At 45.3% G+C, this 26,706-nt stretch overlaps 1 protein-coding gene across 4 annotated transcripts in view; it reads right to left on the reverse strand.

The window, feature by feature from the left end:
- Positions 1-26,706, reverse strand: part of MX1 (MX dynamin like GTPase 1) — a 35,408-nt gene that overhangs the window by 3,728 nt on the left and 4,974 nt on the right. For 2 of the 4 annotated variants that reach the window (XM_050784560.1, XM_050784564.1), the window contains exons 3-14: positions 25,700-25,821; positions 21,863-22,055; positions 20,696-20,833; positions 17,942-18,096; positions 16,810-16,948; positions 16,008-16,206; positions 14,090-14,168; positions 12,402-12,524; positions 11,832-11,973; positions 8,428-8,586; positions 6,474-6,550; positions 4,903-5,148 (exon numbers count right to left, since the gene is read on the reverse strand). In XM_050784560.1, coding sequence (XP_050640517.1) covers positions 4,903-5,148; positions 6,474-6,550; positions 8,428-8,586; positions 11,832-11,973; positions 12,402-12,524; positions 14,090-14,168; positions 16,008-16,206; positions 16,810-16,948; positions 17,942-18,096; positions 20,696-20,833; positions 21,863-22,055; positions 25,700-25,804 — 1,755 coding nt within the window. In that variant the 5' untranslated portion in view covers positions 25,805-25,821. Of the gene's footprint in view, positions 1-4,902; positions 5,149-6,473; positions 6,551-8,427; positions 8,587-11,831; positions 11,974-12,401; positions 12,525-14,089; positions 14,169-16,007; positions 16,207-16,809; positions 16,949-17,941; positions 18,097-20,695; positions 20,834-21,862; positions 22,056-25,699; positions 25,841-26,706 lie in introns of all 4 variants that reach the window. The other 2 variants (XM_050784563.1, XM_050784561.1) reach the window with 2 other exon arrangements.

Genomic DNA, 26,706 nt, shown 5'->3' on the forward strand with positions numbered 1-26,706 from the left:
AGATGATAAAATAGACATGATGAATATTTCTGCACAATTTAATGAAAGAAAAAGTGAGGGTGATGTGGGGGTGCTGGCTGCACTAGATGGTGAAACATGGGATAGGGATGTACTAGTGTGACCTGGGTGACACTGACGGATGAAAAGAAGGAAAACAGGGCTGAAGACAGGGTGCAGACAGGACCTAACGCAGAGAGGAAGCGAGTGCCAGAGCGGACCAGCGGGAACTAGACGACCCTCCCAGGACGGGACTGGGACCTCTGCTGCCATCTGGATCCTGCCTCATTCTTGACATCAAAGAACTCCAAATGGACCAAAGGTATCATGTAACAGTTAAAATAAGAAATTAAAGAAAATATCATCTACCTCATTTATCATCTCGGGGAGACAAAGTCCTTTTAAAGTATGACAAAAACCACTGAAGCCCAAATCCCACTCAAATTTTCTGCTCTAGAAAACTTGAGCATAGTCTAAAACCACCATAGACAAAAATGACAAAGCAGATGACAAAATGCAGAGCGTCTGCATCAGAAATCGCAGATGTCTACTATCTCGCCATGCCGAGACACTCCTCCTGGATGAACTGTTTGCTGAGCAAGAAATAGAAATGACTCTCAACACACTCCTCCTGGATGAACTGTTTGCTGAGCAAGAAATAGAAATGACTCTCAACACACAGAAAGATGCACCACCTCATCGTCATAAGAGGATGCCAATTAAAATTATAATGAGACGTCATTTTCATCTATTAGGCTGTCAAAAAACCCCAACGAGGCCGGGCACAGTGGCTCACACCTGAAACCCCAGCACTTTGGTAGGCCGAGGCGGATGGATCACAAGGTCAGGAGTTCAAGACCAGCCTGGCCAATATGGTGAAACCCTGTCTCTACTAAAAAAGAAACAAAAATTAGCCGAGTGTGGTGGCATGCGCCTGTAGTCCCAGCTACTCAGGAGGCTGAGGCAGGAGAATCACTTGATCTCAGGAGGCAGAGGTTGCAGTGAGCCAAGATTGAGCCACTACACTCCAGCCTGGGCGACAGAGTAAGACTCTGTCACCAAAAAACAAAAACAAACAAAACAAAAAAAACCAAAAAAAACCCCAGCAACTTTAGTGCAGACTAAACTGGCCAGTGTGGATGGAAGCAGGCCTTCTCTGGGTAATCTTTATCAGTCTCAAACAAGCCATCCTTTCCCCAGCTGTGATTCTCTGTTTCATGTGTCAACTTGGCTAGGCTCGAGTCCTCAGTGATTCCATCAAACACGAATCTAGGTATTGCTGCGGAGGTATTCTGTAGATGTGGGTAACGTGTAACCCCCTGTAAGTGAAGGAGGCCATTCTCGAGGATGCGGATGGGCCTCATCCAATCAGTTGAGGGTCTTAAGAAAAATGAGGTTTCCCTAAAAAGAAGAAATTCTGCCTGTAGACTCAGCCTTAGCTCCTGCTGCAATTTCTGGTCTGCCCTCCCTGCTGGCATGCCCTGGGATTTTGGACTTGCCAGGCCCCAAAATGGTAGAAGCCAATTCCTTGAAATATATATATTTCTTTCCCTTTTTTGTTGTTTTTGAGATTGAGTCTCGCTCTGTCACCCAGGCTGGAGTGCAGTGGCGTGATCCTGGCTCACTGCAACCTCTGCCTCCCAGGTTCAAGCAATTCTCGTGTCTCAGCTTTCCAAGTAGCTGGGACTACAGGCATGGGCCACCATGCCCAGCTGATTTTTTTGTAGTTTTAGTAGAGACCAGGTTTCACTGTGTTGGCCAGGCTGGTCTCAAACTCCTGGCCTCAAGAGATCCACCCACATCAGCCTCCCAAAGTGCTGGGATTACAGGCGTGTGCCACCATGACTGGCCGAAATATATTTCTTTACATACATATATCCGTGGTTCTATTTCCCTGCACAATCCTAATATAACAGGAATCTCATTTCTGGGAGTCGATGCTTCCACATACATGATATACAAAAACCTACTCACAGCAACACACCTGCATTAGCAAAAGACGCAAACAAACCGTTCGCTTAAAGAGCTGGCTCAATACACCACAACCATACAGTGGGATACTCAGCAGCCATTGAAAAGAACAAGGCAGCCCCATCAGAACTGAGGCAGAACAATCTCCCTGGTACAGCAAAAGAGGCAGGGTGCAGAGCAGCACGTCTCCTCCTCTGCTAATCTTTGTGTAAAAACCATTACAAAATGTATATGCATGGGAGCTTTGGAATGCATGAGTCGCCCTGGGAGGACAGAAATGAACCTGGAGAAGGGCTGCTTCTATTCCAGGAAGCTGCTTGGCTCCGAGACTTCTTTGCCATTGTCACTCATCCTATTGTTTGGATTCTGTGAACGTATATGCCTCACCTACTCTCAAGGTAACTATTCATTCTAGGAGGCAGTGTAAGCGGCAGACAGGTGTGAGCTTGGTTGCAGGAGAAGCCGATGTGCATGCCTGTCTTCCCCTTAACTGGCTTCACTCACGTGCATGCAGCTCCCAGTGTCTGGAGGAACAGAAGTTGACCCTTGGTTTAGAGCCTTGCTGCTCAAAGTGCAGTCTCCATCCAGTAGTATGGGGACCCCTGAGAGCCCGTTAGAAATGCAGAGGTCAAGCGTGGTGGCTCACGCCTCTAATCCCAGCACTTTGGGAGGCCGAGGCAGGCAGATCACTTGAGGTCAAGAGTTCAAGACCAGCCTGGCCAACACGGTGAAACCCTGTCTCTACTAAAAATACAAAAAAAAGCCAGGCATGGTGGCAGGTGCCTTTAATCCCAGCTACTTGGGAGGCTGAGGCAGGTGAATTGCTTGAACCCAGGAGGCAGAGGTTGCAGTGAGCTGAGATTGTGCCACTGCACTCCAACCTGGGCGACAGAGACTCAGTTTCAAAAAAAAAAAAAAAAAAAAAAAATGCAGAATCTCCGCCTCATCCTGATCTGCAATTAGCATCTGCATTTCCACAAGGTTCCCCGGAGACCCCTGTGCTGGGTGAAGGCACTGCTTTAAAGCATCCAAATAGTGAGGCAATGGGGACATGTGATAAACCAAGAGATTACAATTTGCTTTACCTCCTCAGGTGTTTACACATCCCAAGGGCTCTACCTGAGTTGTGCCTGTGTTCACTGCCTCCTTCCCCAGGATGAATTAGATGGTACTTCAGGTTATCTGAATCGTGCAGTATCACCCAAAGCATGTGTCTATGAGATAGCTTCCATTTAGTCTGCCTACCACTGCATTCCAATGCTGCACTAAGGAACTTGTTAACCAAAAATAAAATCCTATGCCTTCCAGTCAACTCAACAGACCCCCTTCTTGGCCAAGTGGACCCCAGAGAAACCTGAAAATCTGCATTCCTGGCCATAACAGGAAGAGAAGCCAGGCCCCTTTTGGAGTTTAGGTTGAAATTGAGATAAGACTGGCAAACAAGACTCTGTAGCAGTAAGATACCAGATTATAAAGTCATGCAAGGCAGGGGTTAAGTCACACATGCCCAACAAACCATAAAATCTCCTTGGATGGGCTTTCATGAACTTGGTATAACGTGGCTTACTTTCCAACCCGACTCTGGTATAGCATCACAAGACAGATAGCAGACCCTAAAGGAAATACAAATATTTTACCTAAAAATACATTTTTTGGACATATTTTGAAACGGCTGTTACAGGACCAACAGATCGAAATGGCCCTGCCACGTTTTGTCGGGGGGGAATTTGCACCGTAAAGAATCTCCATTAATGCAGCCAGACCTCTCCCCTTCTAGGCCTTCCCTGAATCCAGGAGATTAACAGAGAACCTGCTGCCTCTAAGGCCTGAAAAGAAACATTTACCATTTATTCTCTCTGAAGGCTGCTACCCAGTCTTCATCTACATACCTTTGGCCTCTAACACTGCCCTTAACTCAGGTATTTCTTTCTATTGATGTCAAGTCTGTAGACAAAGCTTAACTCTTTCAAGCAATTGCCAACTGGAAAATCTCTGAACCCACCTATGACTGGTAAGCTCCCTCTCCTTCAAGGTGTCCTGCCTCTTTAGGGAGGACAAGTACATCTCCCATGTATTTATGATTTTACCTACAATTCCTGCCTCCCTAAAATGTATAAAATCAAACTGCATCCTGACAGCCTCAGGCACACTTCCTCAGGACCTCCCGAGACTATTCCCAGAGCCACGGCCCCTCATATTTGGCTCAGAATAAACCTCTTTCAAATATTTTAACAGAGTTTGGTTTTTCCATTAGTAAGCAATTAACATCATCCATACTTGTCTCCTGGAATATCCACTACAATCTATGAGGAGACACCATTTTACAAAGAAAGCTGGGGCTCAGAGAGGTTAAGTAACTTGGCCAGAGCTAGACAGCCATCAAAACCAGACGTCAGTGGCTCTAAGCCACCACCTCTCGGTCTGAGGTTGAGCTGCTTCTATGGAGGCGATATGGTTTGGCTGTGGCCCCACCCAAATCTCATCTTGAATTGTACTCCCATAATTCCCACATGTGGGAACGACCCAGTGGGAGATAATTGAATCATGGGGGCAGTGTATCCCATGCTGTTCTCGTGGGAGTGAATAAGTCTCACGAGATCTGATGGTTTGATAGCGGAAACCCCTTTCACTTGGCTCTCCTCTTTCTTGCCACCACTGCCAGGTAAGAAGTGCCTTTTGCTTTCTGCCATGATGGTGGATGGCCTCCCCAGCCACGTGAAACTGTAAGTCCATTAAACCTCTCTCTTTTGAAAATTGCCCAGTCTTGGGTATGTCTTTATCAGCGGCATGAAAATGAACTAAGGCAGGAGGCTAACAAGGAGGTGAATGACAGAGCTGACCAATGTCACCTACAGAGAGCAAGACAAAAGAGACAGGTGCTTAGAAGAAAAGGAAAGAACGGAAGCTGCCATCCTGAACCACGCGAAGACGTACCTGGTGATAGGCCATCAGGTGCTGAAAGATCTCCTCCATGGAAGATTCTGTCGAGGAGGGCTGGAAAGTCCCTACATCCCAGGATTTCTTCTTCTTTTCTTCTTCCAGCTCCTTCTCTCTGACCTTCTGCAATGCACCCCTGTACACCTGGTCCTGGCAGTAGACAATCTGCTCCATCTGGAAGTGGAGGCGGATCAGCTTCTCACCTTCTCTCTCTTGTTCTGTTCTAATGTCTTCGATTTTGGACTACAATTGAAAAAAAAACACACACACACACACTACTCGGTTTCCCGAGTCACAGGAAAGTAGGTAAGAAGTCGGTAAATACCAGGTTACCCGACGTGAGTGAAACAGCACGTTTCCTGGGAACAGCCCTCTGGGCCATGCCCTGGTGTATCTAAGGTGGGTTTCTAGCCCTGGCTGAGGATCAGAGCTTCCCACGAGGCTTGAGCCACAGATGGGCCAGACTCCCATCCTGGGGCCTGGGGACCTGCATGAGCTTTGCTTTCAGGTACTATAACTTGGCTTCTTTCCTTTCTCTTTTAGCAGCTTTTATATCTGATGGTGAGGATTGTCATATCCGATAATCCACAGGGATGAGCAGGGGAGCCAAGTTTAAGTCAGACAAATTCTGTTGTATGTTCCTGGGGTTTAGAGAAACTGGTTGTCAAAACCTGAGGAGGAGAAACTTCACTCCTGGACCTTCCAGGCCTTGATGAGAGTCACAGTGCACGGTGGCAGGTGCATCCTAAACATCTTCCTGCACATCCATCTCGACCTTCTGGGGAAAGCCTTATTAGCTTCATTTTATGAATGAGGAGTCGGGGCACAGGCTGGAAGTGGCACATTCCAAGGCCTCACCCAGCTGGTGAATGATGGGGCCAGGCTCCTCATCTGTGCCGGGGATGCCTGTTTCTAAGAGTGGCTAAGTGTGGTCTCTTGGCCCAGTCTGTCCCCCAGGCTCATTTCCTGTAGGCTTTTTCTTCATTCTGGAAAGTTTTGAGACAGAGTCTCGCTCCGTCACCTAGGCTGCAGTGCAGTGGTGCAATCTCAGCTCACTGCAATCGATTCTCAAGTGTCAGCCTCCCAAGTAGTTGGGACTACAGGCAGGTACCACCATGCGCTCAGCTACTTTTTTGTATTTTTAGTAGAGATGGGGTTTTGCCATGTTGGCCAGGCTGGTCTCAAACTCCTGGCTTTAAGTCATCTACCGGCCTCAGCATCCCAAAATGCTGGGATTACAGGCTCATCGTGCCCACTTGGGCCAGAAAGATTCGATTTTTATATGTAGCTTCCTCAATGAGTTTCTGGATTTGGAGCCATTGCCTTTAGATGTGATAATCTTCTCCACTAACTGTGGATCTCTTGCTCTATGTGTTTAAGCACTCTCTCCTTTATTGCTTTCAACCAGACATCACCAGTAACACCAGAAGAAGCACTGGTGAGTGATGTTATTTGCTGCTCTAAATGTATACAATAAAATTGAAATAATCCTCATCCAAGAAATCTGTTTTCTAGTGTCAAGCTTAGTGTTTTTTTTTTTAAAAAAAATAACACATGGTTGGTTTTACCTTGGCGGTTCTGTGGAGGTTAAAAAGTTCTTCAAAATTTTTCATTGAAACATCTGTGAAAGCAAGCCGGACCATATCTAATCAAAGAGAGAAACACAGTTCAATATTGGTAGGATCATTTGTTCTCTTCCTAAGATGCAAAAAAAATATGAGGATCAAATGATATGAAGTCAAGTTTCCCCTCTCCCCCCTCCATTCTTCTCTTTACCATGAAAAAGGAAGGCAGGCTCTTTTTGCTTAATAACTTGCTGGAAGAATCTTAAAAGCCAATGACCCCTGGCATACATTTATTTGATATTTAAGCTTTTTATCCTAAACAGTTGCAAATAATATAATTTCTGTTAAGTTATATATATTAATATTTTATGATACAACTCTTAATATAAGTCAAATCACTCTTAATGTAGACATTCAAATTCCATTGATATAATTTATCCATTTGAAAAAAAACAAGAAAAAGCTTTTAGATTTAAAAATTTATATTTTTTATTTTTGAAACTCATTTCTATTCTACTTCCTCACAGAATTTTATTGTAATACAACATATAGTATCTTTATGATTGAAAACCTCTTATGGATCTCCATGTCATATATTTCTGAAAAAGAAGTAGGTATATCTATATTGATTTTTATGACTATAAGGCTCTAAGTATTACAAACTTTCCTCTGGTGTAAGAGTCTACAATGGACCAAAACAACATGATTGCAAGTTTTGGTATATGATTATTAAGGCTAAAAGGTCAATTTTACTGGAAATACACCCCTGAATGAGCTGTTCTGAAGCTATCTCCAGCTCCTTAGTTCATGGATCCATGAGTGATTATTAATTATTCCTAAGATGAGACAGCTGAAATGTGAGTAATGATGCTGTCAGTCAAGGAGAGGATGAAGAAAAGAGATTCAATAATGTCTGGAAAACCAAGAAAGCAAAGCATTTCAAGAAGGGAGTGGATCCACAGTGGGATATAGTTTCCTACCTATCTGTGACACACCTAGATTCTTACAGCACTCTAAAACGCTCCAAACACGTCTACATGTGCAGTTATTTAACCACTGGCTTTACTCCTTGGAGATTTCAAATAAACGGCCGATTTTGAGTGTGAATTTTGAGTGTGAAGCCAGCATAGCAGTGAACAGGGTGGAGGTGTGGTGTGATAGGAAAAATAGAAATATTTTGTCTTTGTCACCAGTTCCTAACACAGAAGCCCCTACATCTCTTGGAATGTCTAGCCTGTTAAGAGTATCTTGTGTTTTTAAGAGATGATGCCCGGTGGGCCCCTACATAGCTTCAGGATTGGGGCCGGGCACTAGAAAGACCAAGCCTTGACTAGAAACTTAGAACTTCCAGCTCCACCGAGGAGGGAGGGCCTGGAGATTGAGTCAATCATCCATCATGCCTTCGCGATGAAGCCTCCATGAACCCTCCTCAGCAGTGAGGTTCTAAGAGCTCCCTGGTTGATGACCACACATCCCTGTGCCATGAGGGTGGTGCCCCCAACCCCGTGGGGACAGAAGCTTCTGTATTCAGGCCCGTATTATGTGCCTCTCCAACAGCTTCATTTGTGCCCCTTATCAAATCCTTTCTAATAGACCCGTAAATGTTAGTGAAGTGTGTTCCAGAGCTCTTGGCTGACCTGAGGAACAGGTGGCAAGAACCTTGATTTATAAACAGTCCGTCAGAAGAATGGGAGGTCTGGGGCTTGTGACTGGCATCTGCAGTTGGGGCCGGTCTTGTGGGACTGAGCCCTTTAAGCTATGGGATCCACACAGACTCAGGGCAGTGTCAGAATTGAATTGAATTGTTGAACACCAACTTGACACCTGCAGAATTAGAGGTCTGCTTGGTGGTGTGGGATGCGCCCCAGGAGGAAAGTGCTGAAGTCTGGTGCTGGCTTTGGTTCGAACCTTTCCCTTCTTTAGAAATCAATGCCCAGAAGTGAAACTGAGCACTCACCCGTCACAGTGTGTAGCATATTCACAGCTGGCTCTTCCAGTGCCTTGATTTGCTGTTTTACGATTGTCTCAAATGTCCTGTAATTCACAAAGCCTGGCAGCTCTCTACCACGATACTGATTTTCAAATTTCTGCATTTTTCTACTCGTAATTTTATGGCCTATAGCAGGAAAAAAATAACACCAAATTATCTCACAAAAATAATCTTGCACATTTTTCTAAACACAATACCATTCTAGATTTTCTGAAAATATAAATGGCAAGAAAAAGTGATATCAAATCAAATCTAACTGGTAAACTAAAAATATTCAGAGATTGCACACACACACAGAAAAGCCAGATCTCAAGATAATTTTCCTTAGTCACCTCAGGAAGGGGAGTGCAGAGTCAGGTACAATGCCAGGAACCTGCACATGCAGAAACTTTGAGTAAGACCCCCTCTTTTTTTTTTTTTTTTTTTGAGACAGAGTCTTGCTCTGTCACCCAGGCTGGAGTGCAGTGGCGCAAACTCGGCTCACTGCAAGCTCCACCTCCCGGGTTCACGTCATTCTCCTGCCTTAGCCTCCCAAGTAGCTGGGACTACAGGTGCCCGCCACCACGCCCGGCTTTTTTGTATTTTTGGTAGAGACAGGGTTTCACTATGTTAGCCAGGATGGTCTGGATCTCCTAACCTCGTGATCCACCCGTGTCAGCCTCCCAAAGTGCTGGGATTACAGGCGTGAGCCACTGTGCCTGGCCAAGACCCCTTCTTAAAAACTTACTCGAGTATGAACTGTTGTGAACCTAATTTTAGTTTTACCAAAGAAATTGTACCATAACACATTCCTTGCCCTCAACTGTATGCCCATTAGAAATGAGCATGAACACTTTCTGGAATTAACAACATGTCACATATTCATGTGTAGAAAGTGTTTACAAGTCAAATGGGATAACAGAGTAAACCAGGTATATCAACTTGTGTGAATGTGATACAGTAGCACTGTTCACTGTGTAAGATGCTGCATTTTTCTTTTTTTTTTTTTTTTTGTTTTTTGAGACGGAGTCTCGCTCTGTCGCCCAGGCTGGAGTGCAGTGGCCGGATCTCGGCTCACTGCAAGCTCCGCCTCCTGGGTTTACGCCATTCTCCTGCCTCAGCCTCCCGAGTAGCTGGGACTACAGGCGCCCGCCACCGCGCCCGGCTAATTTTTTGTATTTTTAGTAGAGACGGGGTTTCACCGTGGTCTCGATCTCCTGACCTTGTGATCCGCCCGCCTCGGCCTCCCAAAGATGCTGCATTTTTCTTTAAACTTTTGGAATTGTTTGTACTCCCAACAGTCCACATAGAGAGAGTTAGCCCCATCAGAAGTTCAGAGGGTGTGAGTTCCTTTTTGAATGGTAATCTAGTACCCTTTTTCAGTCAGGAAATACTTTCCCATAAGGATTTTTCTTACTGAGATATCATTTACATAGTATAAAATTCACTCGATTGAAAGTATATGGTTCAGGCCAGGTGCGGTGGCTCACGCCCATAATCCCGGCACTTTGGGAGGCTGAGGCTGGTGGATCACTTGTGGTCAGGAGGTCAAGTCCAGCCTGGCCAACATGGTGAAACCCCATCTCTACTAAAAATACAAAAATTAGCCAGGTGTGGTGGCAGGTGCCTGTAATCCCAGCTACTAGGGAGGCGGAGGCTGAAGCAGGAGAATCACTTGAACCCAGGAGGCAGAGGGTGCAGTGAGCCGAGACTGAGCCACTGCACCCCAGCCTGGGTGACACAGCAAGACCCTGTCTCCAAAGAAAAAGAAAAAGAAAAAGAAAGTGTATGTGTGAGTGAATTTTAGTATATTCACAAAGTTGTGCAACCATCCCCAGACATAACTCCCAAACCCCACACCCATCACCCATCAATGACCACTTCCCACTTTTCCCTCCCCAGCCCCTGGCAGCCACTATTCTGCTTTATGCCTGTCTGGGTTTGCCCACTCTAGCCATTTTCTATCAATGGAATCATAGAATATGATATGTGGCCTTTGTGGCTGGCTTCTTTCACTCAGCATGATGTTTTCAAGGTTCATCCATGGGGTGCTGTGGACCAGCGCTCTGTGCCTGTCTGTGGCTGGAAATATTCCAGGGCTTGGTGTTATGGGCTGAGTTTGAGTTGTGACCTCTTCAAATTCCTATGCTGAAGTCCTAACCCTCAGGAACTCAATCTTACTGTGTTTGGAGACAGGCAAAGAGGTAATTAAATTGAAATCAGGTCACTAGGGTAGGCCCTCATCCCATGTGCCTAGTGTCCTTGTAGGAGAAGATGAGGACACAGACACACACAGAGGGAAAACCACATGAGGACACAGACACACACAGAGGGAAAACCACATGAGGACCTAGCGAGAAGACGCCATGTGCAAGGCAAGGAGAGAGGCCTTAGAAGGGACCAACTCCACCAGCACTTTGATCTTGGACTTCCAGCCTTCAGAATTGTAAGAAAATAAATTTCTACTGTTTAAGCCCCCACTAAGTCTGTGGGACTGTGTTATGGCAGCCAGAGCCAACTGCTACACACAGACACATGCCAGTTAGTTTATCGATTCATCAGCGGATGGTCATTTGGGTTCAGTGATATAGAAGAGAGCAAATGTGGCTTTAGCTGTCATCAGCTCCTTATCCTGACCATCCTCCCCAACTGCCCCACTCTCCTGTCTTAAGCCAACATACCAGGCTCACCACGCTATTGACTCATGGCTATGGTCTACATGTTAGTGTCCCCTAAAAATTCCTATGTTGAAACTCAATCCTCAGTGTAATGGTATCAACAGAGGAGATCTTTAGGAAGGATTGGGTTATGAGCACTCTGCCCTATGAATGGGATTCCAGGCACTTCAGATACTGTATTTTTTGCAATTGAAGGTTGGTGGCAACCCCATGTCAAGCAAATCAGCACCATTTTTTCCGGTAGCACATGCTACTTTTTGTTTCTGTATCAGCAATTTTTTAGCAATAAGGTGTTTTAAACTAAGGTCCGTACATATTTTTTAGGCCTAATGTTATTACACACTTAGTAGACTACAGTATGGCATAAACGAACTGTTTATGCACCAGAAACCAAGAAGTTTATGTGACCTGCATTATTGCAATATTTGTTTTGTCTGGAACTGAACCCACAATCTCTCTGAGGTATGCCTCTGGTATCTCTGTAAAAAAGAGGTCTGAGGAAGCTTGTTCGTCCCTTATCCCATGAGAGGACACAGCTAGAAGGTGCCATCTTTGAAGCAGGGAATAAGCTCTCACCAGACACCAAATTTCCTGATTCCTTAAGAATGGATTTCTTGCCTCCAGAACAATGAGCAATAAGTTTCTACTGTTTATAAATGACCCAGTCTCAGGTATTTGGTTGTAGCAGCTCAAAGAAGGGACTAAGACACTCACCTTCTTGCAAATTGTTTTCAATTATTATACCCCATTTGTGGAACTCACGTCGGAGTCTGGTAAACAGTCGGCTGTCATCTTCCCCTACAGTTTCCTCCCCTTGTATGAGAGCAGTGATGTCCTGATTAAAGGCATTAATTTTCTGTCAAGAAGAAAAACATCAGTATAAGCGGATAGACTTCAAATCCAAGGTCAAGGTCGTTTGGAGGCCGTGCCTATATGGAGGGTAGGGAGTCATTCTTTGCTTCCTTATGGGACACTGTGGATCAGAGGAAAGCAGAGGTTTTGGCACCAGAAAATCCTATCCCACCCCTTACTGCCTTAAGGATCTGGGCAATGATCATGACAGAGCGGTCACAATGCAGCCTGAGCATCCCTCACTGCTGACTCCCCCCGCACACCCGCACTCCCTGCCCTGCCTCCCTCAGCCCTGTCCACCCTTTGAGTGCGACGGGCCAGATGTCTTTGGATCAGCCTCGGGGGAGTGAAGAAGGAAGTGCGTGAGGCCCAGGGCCCCTTTTCTGACCATGACATGTGCTTCTCCAGCTCCATGTAGCTGGCAACACTCACGTCTATCAGAAAGAACATTTTTTCATTTTCATCTTCCGGTATGTCGACACCATACTTTTGTAGCTCCTCTGTTATTCCCTGGTGACTCTCCTTGATTTGATTTTCTAACAGCGGCAGAGATTTCTGAGGAAAATGGAGAGAAAATAATGGGAATTTATAAAGATGAACAGGGAACGAAAAGGAGGTCCCGGGCCTCCCTCTACATAGGAGCTGTGTGGGCCATTTGACTTCCTGGCTTCCTCTAAAAGGAAGCTTTTCCAGACCTGGGGGGCAGGGGGACACACGCTAGGGGCACTGTTTTCTGCCCAGGTCTTCCCCCTTCCCGACTCCTGCGGCAGCAGCCTCATGAGCAGCACTGAGGCACCCACTGTGCATGGGTGCCGGGCCCTGGTAGAGCGACCCAGGGGCAGTTCCTCCTGTCGTCGAATTAGGTAAACTCTCTGGAGGGAGACCGGAGAGATCCACTTGTTTAGTAGGTTCTGAAGAAGTGGCATTTGGAGCAATTGGAGATTCAACAACTTTTATGTTGTTTGCAATCAATAAAAAGTGATCAGAGACTTATGTTTTTAACAATACGGTTGACACCATGTGCTGGCTCACACTTCCATAGCAAACATCTAAAAAATGCCGGCTGACATGTGAAAGCCGTACCTTTAAAATGTATCGGTGGGCTGACAAGCTAGTGAGGGGTACTCAGATGCCAGCCCCAGTAACAGTGGCCAAGGAGGGGCTCAAGGAGGAAGCAGCAATGGAGCCTATCTCAGCCGCAAGGGCATCTGTCTAGGTAAGAAAACTCAAACGTAAACCTACGAGCCTGACTTGGTACAATGGCAAAAAAAAAAACCCCGTGGGCTTGCTTGAGGTGGGGAATCTAATAAGGAACCATCCCTTTTCTGCATACAATGGGACCCCAAAGAGCTCTGCACTCATCACAGTCAGCTGGAAAACAAACCCATTCTGCACCCACATTCCTGGGGACCACGGGGAAGACCTTGCACTCTGGTGCTGAGTTGAAAATTTGAAAAAGGCCAGCCTGGCCAACATGGCGAAACCCTGACTCTACTAAAAATACAAAAATTAGCTGGGCATGGTGGTGTGCACCTGTAATCCCAGCTACTCAGAAGGCCGAGGTATGAGAATGGCTTGAACCCAGGAGGCAGAGGTTGCAGTGAGTCAAGATCACGCCACCGCACTCCAGCCTGGGCAATAGAGAGAGACTCTGTCTCAAAAAAAAAAAAAAAAAAAAAAAAAAAAAAAAAAATTTGAAAAAGGAAGAGACTACATTCAGGCAGATTTTTAAAAAGAACCACAGAGCTTTTACAAAGCTTTTAGAAGTTAAAAAATACGTTCGTTAGAATGACTAAGACATTATAATAGTGGTTGTCAATGGGAAAGGAAGAGTTAGTAGCTTGTGCATAAGATTTTAATTTTTATTTTGGCCCAGTCGAGATAGTCTGTCAGCATCCCCCCCAGACTGTGGTCCCCTGAAAAGCAGTATCCGCATCGTCTGGGAGCTTGCTGGAAATGCAGAATCCTAGCCCGCACTCCAGACCCACAGAATCTGAATCTGCATCTTAACAAGATCCTCAGAAGATCTGTGTGTACAGCGATGTTTAAGCAGCCAGCAAGGTTCAGCTCTGTGTTTGTAGTATTCTTTTCAGAGAACCCACAGCTCTGCCCGTGCTTACACAGATGTGTGCGATGAGCTCGCTGGTAAGTTTCTCTGCCAGGCAGGGAATCGTGGCCTTGCCTTCCTCCAGCAGATCCCTAGAAGAGAACACAAGAATGATTTCCACCTTGATGTAGCCAGAACACGCATGTCTGCCTTCTGCTGTTGGGAAAAGTCAAGGTGAATTTCAGTTGTTTACAACTGGATGGAATGTCTTGCAATTGGTACCCAACAAATACTCAGAATTGGATTGAATAGGATTATGACTGAATTTTAGCAATCTAGGATATTTCAACAATGATATGGAATAAGCCCTTCCAGCTGATATAATAAATGTGTATCATGGTATTTGACTCTAGACTTGGTCATCACAAAAATACACAGGCATGTATAGACACGTTTATATAACACATACCCCCTTCTATGTGTAATATGTGTAGGTAATCATAATGGATAGAGACATATCTTCATACGAATACATTGAAGCATCCTGAGATAAATGGGTAGCAGAACACTGAGGAGAAGAGACACAAGATATCTTGTCCAAGATAAAAACTTAAACCATGGGCTGCCGGGAGGAAGGAAGTCAAGCATCTTCTCACCCGATCCAAAACTTGTGCTCCTAGGGTATTATTACAGGGTTTCCCACATTTTATAGGACATTTTAGGATAAAGGAAGCAGCGAAGCATGAGTTTCTGTGCCTTTTTGTGAGAGTATAGTCATACCTAAGCTTCAGTTTCTCTGTCAATTTTTCTAGATTGTAGTAAAACACATACAACATAAAATTGACCATTTAACCATCTTTAAGAGTACACTTGAGTGGCATTAAATACGTTCACACTATTATGCAACCATCACCACTGTCTTCAGAACTTTTCATATTCCCAAACTGAAACAATGGCCCCATTAAACACTACCTCCCCATTCTCTCTCTCCCAGCCCCTGGCACCCACCATTCTTTCTGTCTCTATGAATCTTACTACTCCAGGGACCTCAGCTAAGTGGAATCAGACAGTATCCATCCTCTTATGACTGGGTTCTTTAACTTAGTAGAATGTTCCCAAGCTTCATCCATGTTGTAGCATGTGTCGGAATGCCCTTGCCTTTCTAAGGCTGAAAGTATTCCACGTTTTTGTACAGACCACATTGCTTTCTGCATCCGTCCGTCAATGACACTGAGTCATCTCATCTTTTGGCTATTGTGAATGTGCAGAACAGCATGTAAGTTTCTGTTTGATATTTCTGGAATTCTGAGTAATGGTTCTCTGTAGGCTTCTGGGAGAACTGAATGCAAGAATGTTTACAACTCTACATAGTTTCATCATTTTAAATCTTACCAATTTATCAGTCTTTTCCTTTCAAAAAATGTCACTTTTGGCAGGAGGGATAGAAAGGCCTTATGAACTATTCACCTACCTTTTCTTCTGGGATGCTTATTGCTTCCTTTTAATGTTTGACTTTAAACTTTAACTATTTTGGTATAATGAGGTAAGAGCAGTATTTTAATTTTTTTCCCAAATATTAATTAGCCCAACACCATTAATAATCAAGCTGATATAGTCCACTATTTGATTTGAAATGCTGCGTTTATCATGTATCAAATATATATATATCCAGGTCTATTTCTGGACTTTCTACTTTTCTGTTCATGTTTTTTATAAAATATGGTTCTAGCACCATACTATTTAAATTATTGTACATTGTTCTCTCCCTATTTTGATTTTGATTGGTTTTTAGTTTTTTTTTTTTTTTTTTGGGGGGGGCAGTATTTTGTAATCCCCTTTCTATTCTTCTAGCTGAATTCCATAGTCCTTGTTGGGGAACAGGCATAGTCACACACACACTCCACACATCTGTGGGACGGCTGCCACTTTCCCCAGGAAGGCCTGACATCCTGGGCTTGGACTGATCTGTGATGAAACCCAGGCGAGCGCACCTGAAATGTGGGTGGTCCTCAAAGAAGATCTTCTCTCTCTGCAGGGCTTCGGACAGGCTCAGCTGGTCCTGGATCTCCTGCTGGCCGCGGCACTTGACAATCATGTAGCCCTTCTTCAGGTGGAACACGAGGTTCCGCACCACATCCACAACCTTGTCTTCAGTTCCTTTGTCCACCAGATCAGGCTTCGTCAAGATTCCTGCGAGCCAGATGTATTTGGGGAGAGAACGTGCCCAGTCACAAGGCAGAGGTGAATGAACAACCGCTCATGCCCCCAGTCTCCCAGGGTTTCCTCCCATCCTTGCTTGAGGGCAGGCCATGGGCCCTGCAGAACCATGGGGCCAGTGGAGCCCCGCTCCAGAAAAGAACTCCGTGGAAAGCCGCGTGAAGGCAGGAATGCCTCCCGGAACAGTGTGTGGCTCTCCCCAAGCTCCTTCACCCGGGTCCACTGTAGAACACGCCACATTTTGTTTGTCCCTTGAGTTATGGACATCCCATCTCAAACACATTCTTAATGAATGCCATGTGCTTCCTGAGTTTGCCCTGCTTCCGAGCCCACTGTGCCTTTCTGAGCAAGTAGATAAGGGTTACAAGGTAACCTAGCCAGTGAAAGTCAACAGCAGCTCATTTTGCTTGGCCTTGGTGGGCACCAAACCTGCCCCCTTAGCAGGTCTTAGTGGAGGCAGGTCCCCACTGAGCAAAGCCCATGGAGACTGGAGGGACACTTGCCCACTGGCAGACCACTGAGCACAGGCGGGCTCCCCCATTCTCACCGAGCACGGATGGGCTTCCCCATTCTCACCGATGGTCCTGTCTCCCTCGGGGTCCACCTCCTGGGCCATGCTCAGCGCCTCTGTGGTGGCGATGTCCACGTTACTGGGGACCACCACCAGGTTGATCGTCTCCTGCCTCTGGATGTACTTCCTGATGAGTGCCTTGATCTGTAAGGAAATGAGAGGAGGTGACTCCTGAGTATGGCAAAGGCAAGTGAAAGGTGAGACAGGTACTGACCTTGTACTTGCTTCAGTCCCTGAGAGTCCCAGGGGTATTTCCCCCAAAAGAAGTAACTTTGGAGAAATGAACCCACAAACGCAACCCTGGAGGTACCTACCAAGCTGGAATTATGAGAAAATAAATTATCTGCGGCAGAAACAGAGCTGTAGGCTCAGGGAAAACCACGAGGTTTCAGGTAATTAACCCCCAAGACCTTAGATCTGATGGTCACAATGAAAAATGGTGGCCAAAAAACCCCACTTCACCCCTAAATCTTTAATCTGTAAAGGAAGATTCACCAATACTAAAATATCATTATACCTGTTTCTTTCTTGCTTGTTTTGTTTTTGTTTTGAGACAAGTTCTTGCTCTGTTGCCCAGGCTGGAGTGCAGTGGCACAATCATGGCTCATTGCAGCCTCCCTGATTCCAGCAATCCTCCCAGTAGTTGACAGGTGCACGCCACTATACCTGGCTAATTCTTTCTTTTATAGAGAAGGGGGTCTTCACTATGTTGTTCAGGTTTCTGTCAAACTCTTGGGCTCAAGGAATCCTCCTGCCTCAGCCTCCCAAAGTGCTGGGATTATAGGAGTGAGCCACTGTGTGTGGCCCATTATACTTCTTTTTAATGCTCTCTTCCCACATAAGACCCCTTCCTAATACACAGCACTTTAGATATGGCATTGCATAAAACATAAAACAAATACATAGATGTTTCCAACTGGGCCCATTGGCCTCACTTTCTCCAAAGAAGCTTCCATTCAACTTGACAGAAGAGACTGACCAATGGGCTCTCTAAATTCCCCACTCACACCTCCAAATACTAACTCAGCTCTGGACTCATGGTTACTCTAATACAGTACCCCCTTTCTCCTCCCACCCCTCCCACACACCCCCCATCCCCACACCAACGCCAAGGTCAGAGTGGGTCTGAAGTCTGACCTTATACCCAATGTCAGGAGGTTGATTGCCCACAGCCACTCTGGTTATCCCAGGAAGGTCTATTAGAGTCAGATCTGGGACATCTCGGGAGCTGATCTCCAGGGTAATTAGCTCATGACTGATTCCCATTCCTTCCCCGGCGATGGTATTCTGGGCTAGAGAAGAAGCAGGGAAAATCAAACCCAGAGCTTAGGATGAAAGGATCTCATGACAGTGAATACTCCGAAAGCATCTTCTCCTCTCTGTGAGTCATGGATAAAAGCATATTTGGAGCAGGTTCAATTTTCTGTGATGGGGACGAAAGAGATCTCAAAGGATAACTCAGTATTTTCCCTGCTGTTGGCCAGCACTGTGTGTAGAGAGACCTTGTGAGAACATCACCATGAGTGACACCCACTTAGACCAGTCCAAAGCCGGGCTGAGGCAAGAAGTTCTTCCTGGTAGCATTCCTAAATCCTTCTCATTGGTGTCAGTAGCAAATCAGCAACCAAGCAAAATAAAAACAAAAATGTATGGAAATTCCTAAAATATAAACTGGAAAAATCATATGGGGAAATGTGCTCATTTTAGCTAAGATAAGCACTGGTTGTTAACATCCCAATAAGATTTTATTTTGCTCCTTCCTCCTTAATGAATTTCAGGATAGGAATTTGTTTCATCAAATTGTTGGCTAACACCACTTTTTTCTACATCTAGAATGTCTTTTTGGGATGTTTGATATCAATTTAGAACTTAGGAAATAACAGTGGTTATGGTCCACTAATTGTTCCCCCAATATCCATGTACCTGCCATGTGGTCATGAGACCGGGTTCTGGCCAGTGGGCCATGTGAAAATGTTATGTGCAACTTCCAGAGAGTGTGCTTATGAAGGCGGAGATATGCCCCTTGCCATGGTCCAGCTGGCTTCAAAGTGGACTTGCTGACTAAGTCACAGCCGTGGGCGGGGCCTTGGAAACAGAGGCCACACCCAATGAAGAAACGGGATCAGAATAAGTCTTGGTTCCTGACACTAGAATCCCCAGTCAGCTCTGGTCTGTCCCCCTTCAGACTTATATGAGAGGGACAGAAAGCTTCTACATTGTTTAGACCACTGTGTTAGCAACTTGCTGGCACAATGGCATCCACATTCCCTTCCATCCCTGTATGCACGCTACTTTACAGGGTGCCTCTGTCACTTCCATGGAGAGAGAGAATCTGTCCCTTGAAATTGGGCTTGGTCACTTGACTTTCTCTGGCTAAGGGGATGTTACACAGTGCGACGCCAAGAGAGACTGAAAGGTGTTAGATGCTGGGTCTTGCCCTCTTTTGCTGCTAGGAACCCCTCCACCCAAATTAAGAAGTCCAGCTTAGCCTTCTGGAGGGGAGAGACCACACAGACAGAAGGCCTGGTCACTCCAGCCAAGGGCCATCCTGGACCACCAGCCCCAGCCCAGCTAGCCCAGAGAAGAACTGCCTGGCTGGTCCATCAAGTCATGAGAAATCAAAGTGGTTAAGCCATTAGTTTTAAGATGGGTTTGTTCCACAGCCAGGGCTGACTAACGCACATAGTTATTTTGAGTGTTCTGCTGCAGGCAACCAACCTGATCCCAACTAATTCAAAATCATGGTTTGTCAACAACATTATTTATCTTTCTATAAACAGTCAACAAATGTGATTAATGCTCCATCTTTACAAATGCTAAACTTGTCCCTTCCTACTGCTGGGCATCAGTTCATGTCACTTCAGTACCTTCCCAGTGTGAATGAAACTTAATCATGTGACATGCTAGAAAAACAGAAAGGTCAAGAGGAAGATGTTATCCGTGCATCTCACAGTGGCTGCTCTTTGTCAGCTACTCTGCCCTATCTACACTGCTGGTGTCATTTCCCCTTGCAGACAACTTCAAATTGATCCTTGTGGTTTGTATTTATGGAGGCCTGCCATGAGTTAGCCTAAATTAGGATTATGCAAACCCAGGCACTCCCCACCTTTCTTAGGAAAAGGGTGCTGGTTCTGAGCCCAGGCACTCCCCTCCTTTCTTAGGAAAAGGGTGCTGGTTCTGAGAGGCGTTCAGTGATGATCCAGTCCACAATGTGGAGCTCTTTGTACAAAGGAAGAGTAGGAGGAGCTCCCTCACCCTCACATCTGGCTCCTCTTCTGCCAGATCTAAGTAGGGAAGCCTTTGATTAAGGGACAGATCGTCCATATTTGGGGACAAGTTTTACATTTCAAAATTCACATTATTCTAGATACTCACATAATAAGCAATAGATGTGTTTTTGAGACACGGTCTCACTCTGTTGCCAGGCTAGAGTGCTGTGGCAAGGTCACAGCTCACTGCAGCCTTGACTTCCCAGGCTCAAGCAACTCTCCCAGCTCAGCTTCCTGAGAATAGCTGGGACCACGGGTGCATGCCACCATGCCCAGCTATTTTAATTTTTTTTTTTAAGAGACAGGGTCTCACTATGTTGCCCTGGCTGGTCTCGAACTCCTGGGCTCAAGCAATCCCCTGCGTCAGCCTCCCAAAGAGCTGGGATTACAAGCACAAGCCACTGTGCCCGGCCAGAAATAAATTATTGCTATCAGATGCTGATATCCAAGCATGCTGGTCATAATGAGGTAAAAGAAGTAGAAGGAACTGGGGCCTGATGTGCAGGAGAAAGGGGTCCTAAGGAAACAGCACAGGCCCAGGGAGGTGGGAGTAGGAACAGTTACAAACTGACCCCAGGCATGTCAGAAGGCTTGACCAGGCATCCAAACAGGGGGTACTCACCTTTATTAATTTCCTTTTCTACCTCTGAAGCATCCAAAATCTCAATCTCATAGTCCTGGTAACTGACCTTGCCTCTCCACTCATCTTCGTTCACAAGTTTCTTCAGTTTCAGCACCAGCGGGCATCTAGTCACGATCCCTAGAAGGCCACACCCACATCAGTGCTCCACTTTGCTCTTAAAAGACCTACATAGTGCCTTAGGCCCATGGTTCTCAAACTTTTATACGCTCATCTGGGGAGACATTTAAAACTGGAAACTTTCTGGTCTTACCCTCTGATATGTGGGAACATTAAAACTGGAAACTTTCTGGTCTTACCCTCTGATATGTGGGGACATCGCACTGTGTCTGGGTGACCTCAAGAACATGCATTCTGAATACGTAACCTAGGTGAGTTTTTGCTCACTAACGCTTGAAAGCCACCACTCTTGGCTTCCTGCCTCATCCCAGTGTTCTGCCATCAGCTCAGGTGGCAGACCACACGGGGAAACCCCCCAAACTCATCCGAACATCTTCCATTATCCTCCCAACATACACACGCTACCCCCATTAGGAAAGTATCCTGCTGCCACCAGGCCACCTTAACACTGTCCTCCTACTGTAAACTCCTTCCATATTCTACTTACCATGCCTGACCTATATTGCAAGACCCATCCCAGGCCTGAACTCTTTGAGCCCTCACTGATCTAGTTCTGAACTGGGGGACTCAAATGCATTTATTCAGATCTCCTCAAACTGTAGATTACATATTACTTACGTGAAAAAAAAATGTGCAATGAGATAGTGTTATGAAATGGTGTTCCCTCCAAATTCCTATGTTGAAGCCCTAACCCCTAATGGGAATGTATTTGAAAATAAGGCCTTTAAAGTGGTAATTAAGGTTAAATGAGGTCATTAGGGTGGGCCCCAATCCAATATGACTGATGCCCTTACGAACAGGAAGAGACCGCAGAGATGCTTGTGTGCAGAAGGAAGGTCGCGTGGGGGAGCGGTGAGGAGGTGGCCATCTGCAAGCCATGGAGAAAGGCCTCAGGAGAAACTAAACCATGATGTTGGACTTCCAGTCTCCAAAACTGTGAGAAAATAAGCTTTTGTTGTGTAAGCCACCCCATCTGTGGTATTTTGTTATAGCAACCTGAGCAGACTAATATAGAATGTAAGTTCTTACCACTGCCTCTGGGAAGGGCAACTCCTGACAGTGCCTCCAACACAGAGCTCTTGCCCGAGCTCTGGTCCCCGATGACGGCGATGGCCGGCAGGGCCAGGTCCTGCTCCACACCCAGAGCCCGCAGGGAGTCGATGAGGTCGATGCAGGGGCGCACCTTCTCCTCGTACTGGCTGCACAGGTTGTTCTCAGCCACCTGGAGGAAGCAAAAATGGAGAATTCTTCATGGCCTGCAGATCATGTTCATGATATGGTTTGGCTCTGTGTCCCCATCCAAATCTCATCTCAAATTGTAATCCCCATAATCCCTACATATGAAGGGAGAGACCAGGGGGAGGTAATTGGATTGTGGGGGAGGTTTTCCCCAGGCTGTTCTCATGATAGTGACTTTTCATGAGATCTAATGGTTTTATAAGTGTTTGGCAAGTTCCTCCTTCAGTCATTCTCCTGCCGCCTTGTGAAGAGATGCCTTCCTCCATGATTGTAAGTTTCCTGAAGCCTCCCCAGCCATATGGATTGTGAGTCAATTAAACCTCTTTTCTTTATAAATTACCCAGTTCCAGGCAGTTCTTTATAGCCGTGTGAAAACAAACCAATACCCTCCATTAAAGATGGCCAACTTCAATAAGTCTAATACATAGGTTACTGGAATCCCCAAAAGATAATGGAAGACACACACACACACAAAAATTCAAAGAAATAATACACACAATTCCCTCAAACTTAACGAAAACCATAAACCCAAAGATCCCAGAAACTCAACATCAAGCACAGCAAACATAAACATCATCAAGCCATTAAGAGGGTCAAATTGCTCAAAACCAGTAATAAAGAAAATGACAGGAGCAGCCAGAGAATGATATAGTGTGAGCAGAAGAACACAAATGAGAAATCTGCTGTAAATCTTATCAGAAACAATAAGTGAGAAGACAGTTAAGCAGTATTTTTAAAGTACTGAAAAACACCGTCAATCTAGAACTCTATACCCAGCAAAAATATCTTTTAAAAATGAAGGCAAAACAAAGACCTTTTTAGCTATCCAAAAGCTTAACTAATTTATTACCAGTAGACCTGCACTACAGGAAATGTTAAAGAAGTTCTTCAGGTAGGAGGAAAATGACACTGAATGGAAATCTGGATCTACAGAAAGGAGTCTATACTAGAAGGGGTAACTACTAGACTTTTTCCTATTACTTTGCTATCTTTATTGAATGTTTGAACATAAATAACAATATTGTGGGATTTATGATGTATGTAAAAGTAAGATGCATGATAGAAATAGTATGAAGGCTGGGAGCAGAGAGATGGAAGTACACTATTCCAAGGTTCTCACACTATACATGAAGGGACAGACTATCACTTGAAGGTTGACTTATTAAAGATATATGCTATAAACAGCAAGAGTTATACTTAATAAGACAACAAAGGAGACATGATGGAATCATAAAAAATAATCCAGAAGGCAGAAAAAGAGGAAAGGGGGAATGAGGAACAGGTGGGATAAATAGAAAACAGCAAGATGATATTCTCAAACCTAATTATATTATCAGTCACATTAAATATAAATGATCTAAATATTCTTAGTCAAAATACTTTGAAAAAGAAGAACAAAGTCAGAGGACTAGCATTACCTAATTTCCATAATTACTATAAAGTTAAAGTAATCAAAACAGTGAAGTACTTGCATAAAAACAGAGAAAGCAGCAGACTTCACATTCATCCTGCCCACCTACCAGCAGCTGGGCACAATTTTCCAAACGTGGGCTGATTGGGGTTCAGGAAGAAAATATGAGAAAATCATCTCATCTTTTACCTTTCTTTTTAATGACTATTTTTGTGCATGCTTCAACATGGACATAAGTTTTCACTAGAATAGCTTCTTTATATCAGGACAAGAAGCTCTTTATATTTGGGGTCAGATGATTCTTTGTTGCAGGGGCTGCCCTACACATTGTAGGAGGTTTAGCCAAATATCTGGCCTCTATTCACTATTCACCCTGAGTTGTGACAACTGAGATGTCTCTAGACCTGGCCACAAGTTCCAGGGAGCAAAACGGCCCCCGACTAAGAACCACAGCCTTACCAAATGCATGAATACCATCAATAGCCTCGGTCTTAGTTCACACCTTGTAACTTTTTGTTTTGTTTTCATTTCTTTATACTATCTATTTACAAAAGTGTGTCAAACATAAGAAAGCAAATACGCATGTACTAACCACTTGGGTTAAGAACACAAACACTCCCAGTACTTAGGACATTGCACACACCTCCCTAGTCACCTCCTTCCTGTTACTCCCTCACCTCCAGAGGGTCCCTCTATCCTGAGGCTTGCAATCATCACATCCTTGCTTTTCTTTAGTTTTGCCACCTATACGTTTTTCCTACAATGGTATATTGCTTATTGCTGCCTGTTTGGGAATTTTATATAAGTGGAATCATTTTGTATATTTCCTATGTTACTCAATTCTTTGGTTCAACATTGTTCATTTGATGCAGCCATTTTGATGCCTGAAAATCTAGTTCATTCCTTTTTACTACTGCATAGAATTCTGCTACATGAACATACCACACTCCCAGGATCCATTCCACCATGACAGGCACGTGGACAGAGTCCGGGTTTTGCTGTTATAAACAGTGCTGCTATGCAGGTGGCTCCCAGGGGGATGTGCAAGAGTTTACACACGGTTCTCAAACTCCAGCATGCAGCAGAATCACCTGGAGAGCCTGGTAAAGCACAAGGGGTGGGCGCTGCCCCGGAGTGTCCAATTCACCAGGTCTGAGAGTGGGAGGAGGGGCTGGTCATTTGCATTTCAATCAACTTCCCAGGTGATGCTGATGGACTGGTCTGCGGGCCACACTTTGAGAACCACCATCTATCCCCAGAAGTGGAACTGTCAGATCACAAGACACACTGTGTTCTCCTTGACTGGAAAAGGCCAAGCTGCTTCTAAAGCAGGTGAGTATGAGTGAGGGAGAGTTCCTCCTGCCCCACACCCTGACATAATTACATCTCTTACAGCCAGACAAGAGATGCATGAGGCAGGGAAATGCAGAAAAATGTAAACAGTGGTATCAGGGCGGTGGAAAGGTGGTGGTCCTCTGTGTTTTTCCTAAATGATTCAATGTTTTTAAAATATTGTTTGAAAAATTGTTTAACATTGCCTAGGAAAACAGAGCCAGCCTGAAACAGACCAATGATCCATGGTAATGATCCATGGTAATAGGAAACTGAGCACTCTGAGTGCCTGGACACTCCCTGCACTTACTCCTCTCAACAGCCATATAAAGCAAAGACTATTATTCTCATTTTAGATATGGAAAACCAGGCTTATAACAGGAGGAATAACTGCCCACGATCACACAGCTGGGAGTGTCGGTGTCAGGACCAACTCAGGTTGGACTGATTCCAGGGGCCATGATTGCTTCCCACCAAAAATATGTCTTGATTCTGGGCAAAAAATGCACCACGTGGCTTCCCTACAGAGATAATATCCTAATGATGCCCCACGGTTTGTAGCTTGAGACTGAATCATGATGTGGGCAGGAGAAACAAACCTAGTGCTCCTTGAACCCAGGGCCTGGGCCAATTCCTACATGAACCCATCAACAGCTCAGCCGGTGGCCCCAACCCCAGCAGCACCTCCATCCACAGTCAGCTAAGGCAATGAGTCTACACTTGGTTGTAAGCTGGCAAGTAGAGGGTCAGGATCTGCATCCTGGCAAAGGAGAGGTGAGAGAGCAGGCATCTCTGGGGCAGCAGCAGCACCTCTGTAGAAAAGGGCAGCCTCGAGTGGACACGGCTCACGTCACATGGATAGCGACTTTCAGAGAGCAACTTACCGAGCCCGGACTTTTCTGGGCCACGTCAGCATCTCCATTCAGTAATAGAGGTTGGGATGCAGCAGCTGGATCAGCTTTTACAATGTCCACTTCAGAAAGAACCATCTTCCTTCTAAGTTAAGCTTAAAATAAAGCAGATGCCTATTCAACAGATAAGCAGCTGAGTGTATTCAACCATGGAACCAAACCCACCACCAGAAGGGAAGGCCCCTGGGGGCGGGGACTCTGACTAGTTGTTCTTGGTGATGTCCCCAGAGCCTAGAAGAGTGCCTGGGACATGGTGTGTGCTCACTGGCTCTTTATTCACAGAAAGAGAAACAGAGGGACCCAAAGAAGCCGAGGTCAGATGAAGACACACGCTGCCTCCCCGCTCAAGACGCTTCAAGAATATCCCTCTAGGCCTGGCGCCGTGGCTCACGCCTGTAATCTCAGCACTTTGGGAGGCTGAGGTGGGTGGATCATGAGGTCAGGAGTTCAAGACCAGCCTGACCAGATGGTGAAACTCGTCTCTACTAAAAATACAAAAAAAATTAGCTGGGCATGGTGGCGGGCACCTGTAATCCCAACTACTCAGGAGGCTGAGGCAAAGAATTGCTTGAATCTGGCAGGCAGAGGTTGCAGTGAGCTGAGATCATGCTCCTGCACTCCAGCCTGGGTGAGAGAGCGAGATGCTGTCTTAAAATAAAAAAATAAAAATAAAAATAAAGAATATGCCTCTGTTCCCCAAAAGATTTTCTGTCTATCTCCTGTCATAATTTGAGGCCGAATTTCAAAAATGTTTTCAGTATAAATTTGAATAGGATAACAAAGGACACAATTTCTGATGCAACTGTAATATAATTTAAAATTTTACATTTAAAGGCCGGGAGAGGTGGCTCACGCCTGTAATCCCAGCACTCTGGGAGGCCAAGGCGAGTGGATCACCTGAGGTCAGGAGTTTGAAGCTAACTTGGCCAACAGAGTGAAACACTGTCTCTACTAAAAATATAAAAATTAGCTGAAGTAGT

The sequence above is a fragment of the Macaca thibetana genome, chromosome 3 (assembly GCF_024542745.1).
Source record: "Macaca thibetana thibetana isolate TM-01 chromosome 3, ASM2454274v1, whole genome shotgun sequence".
In the NCBI taxonomy this organism is placed as follows: domain Eukaryota; kingdom Metazoa; phylum Chordata; class Mammalia; order Primates; family Cercopithecidae; genus Macaca; species Macaca thibetana.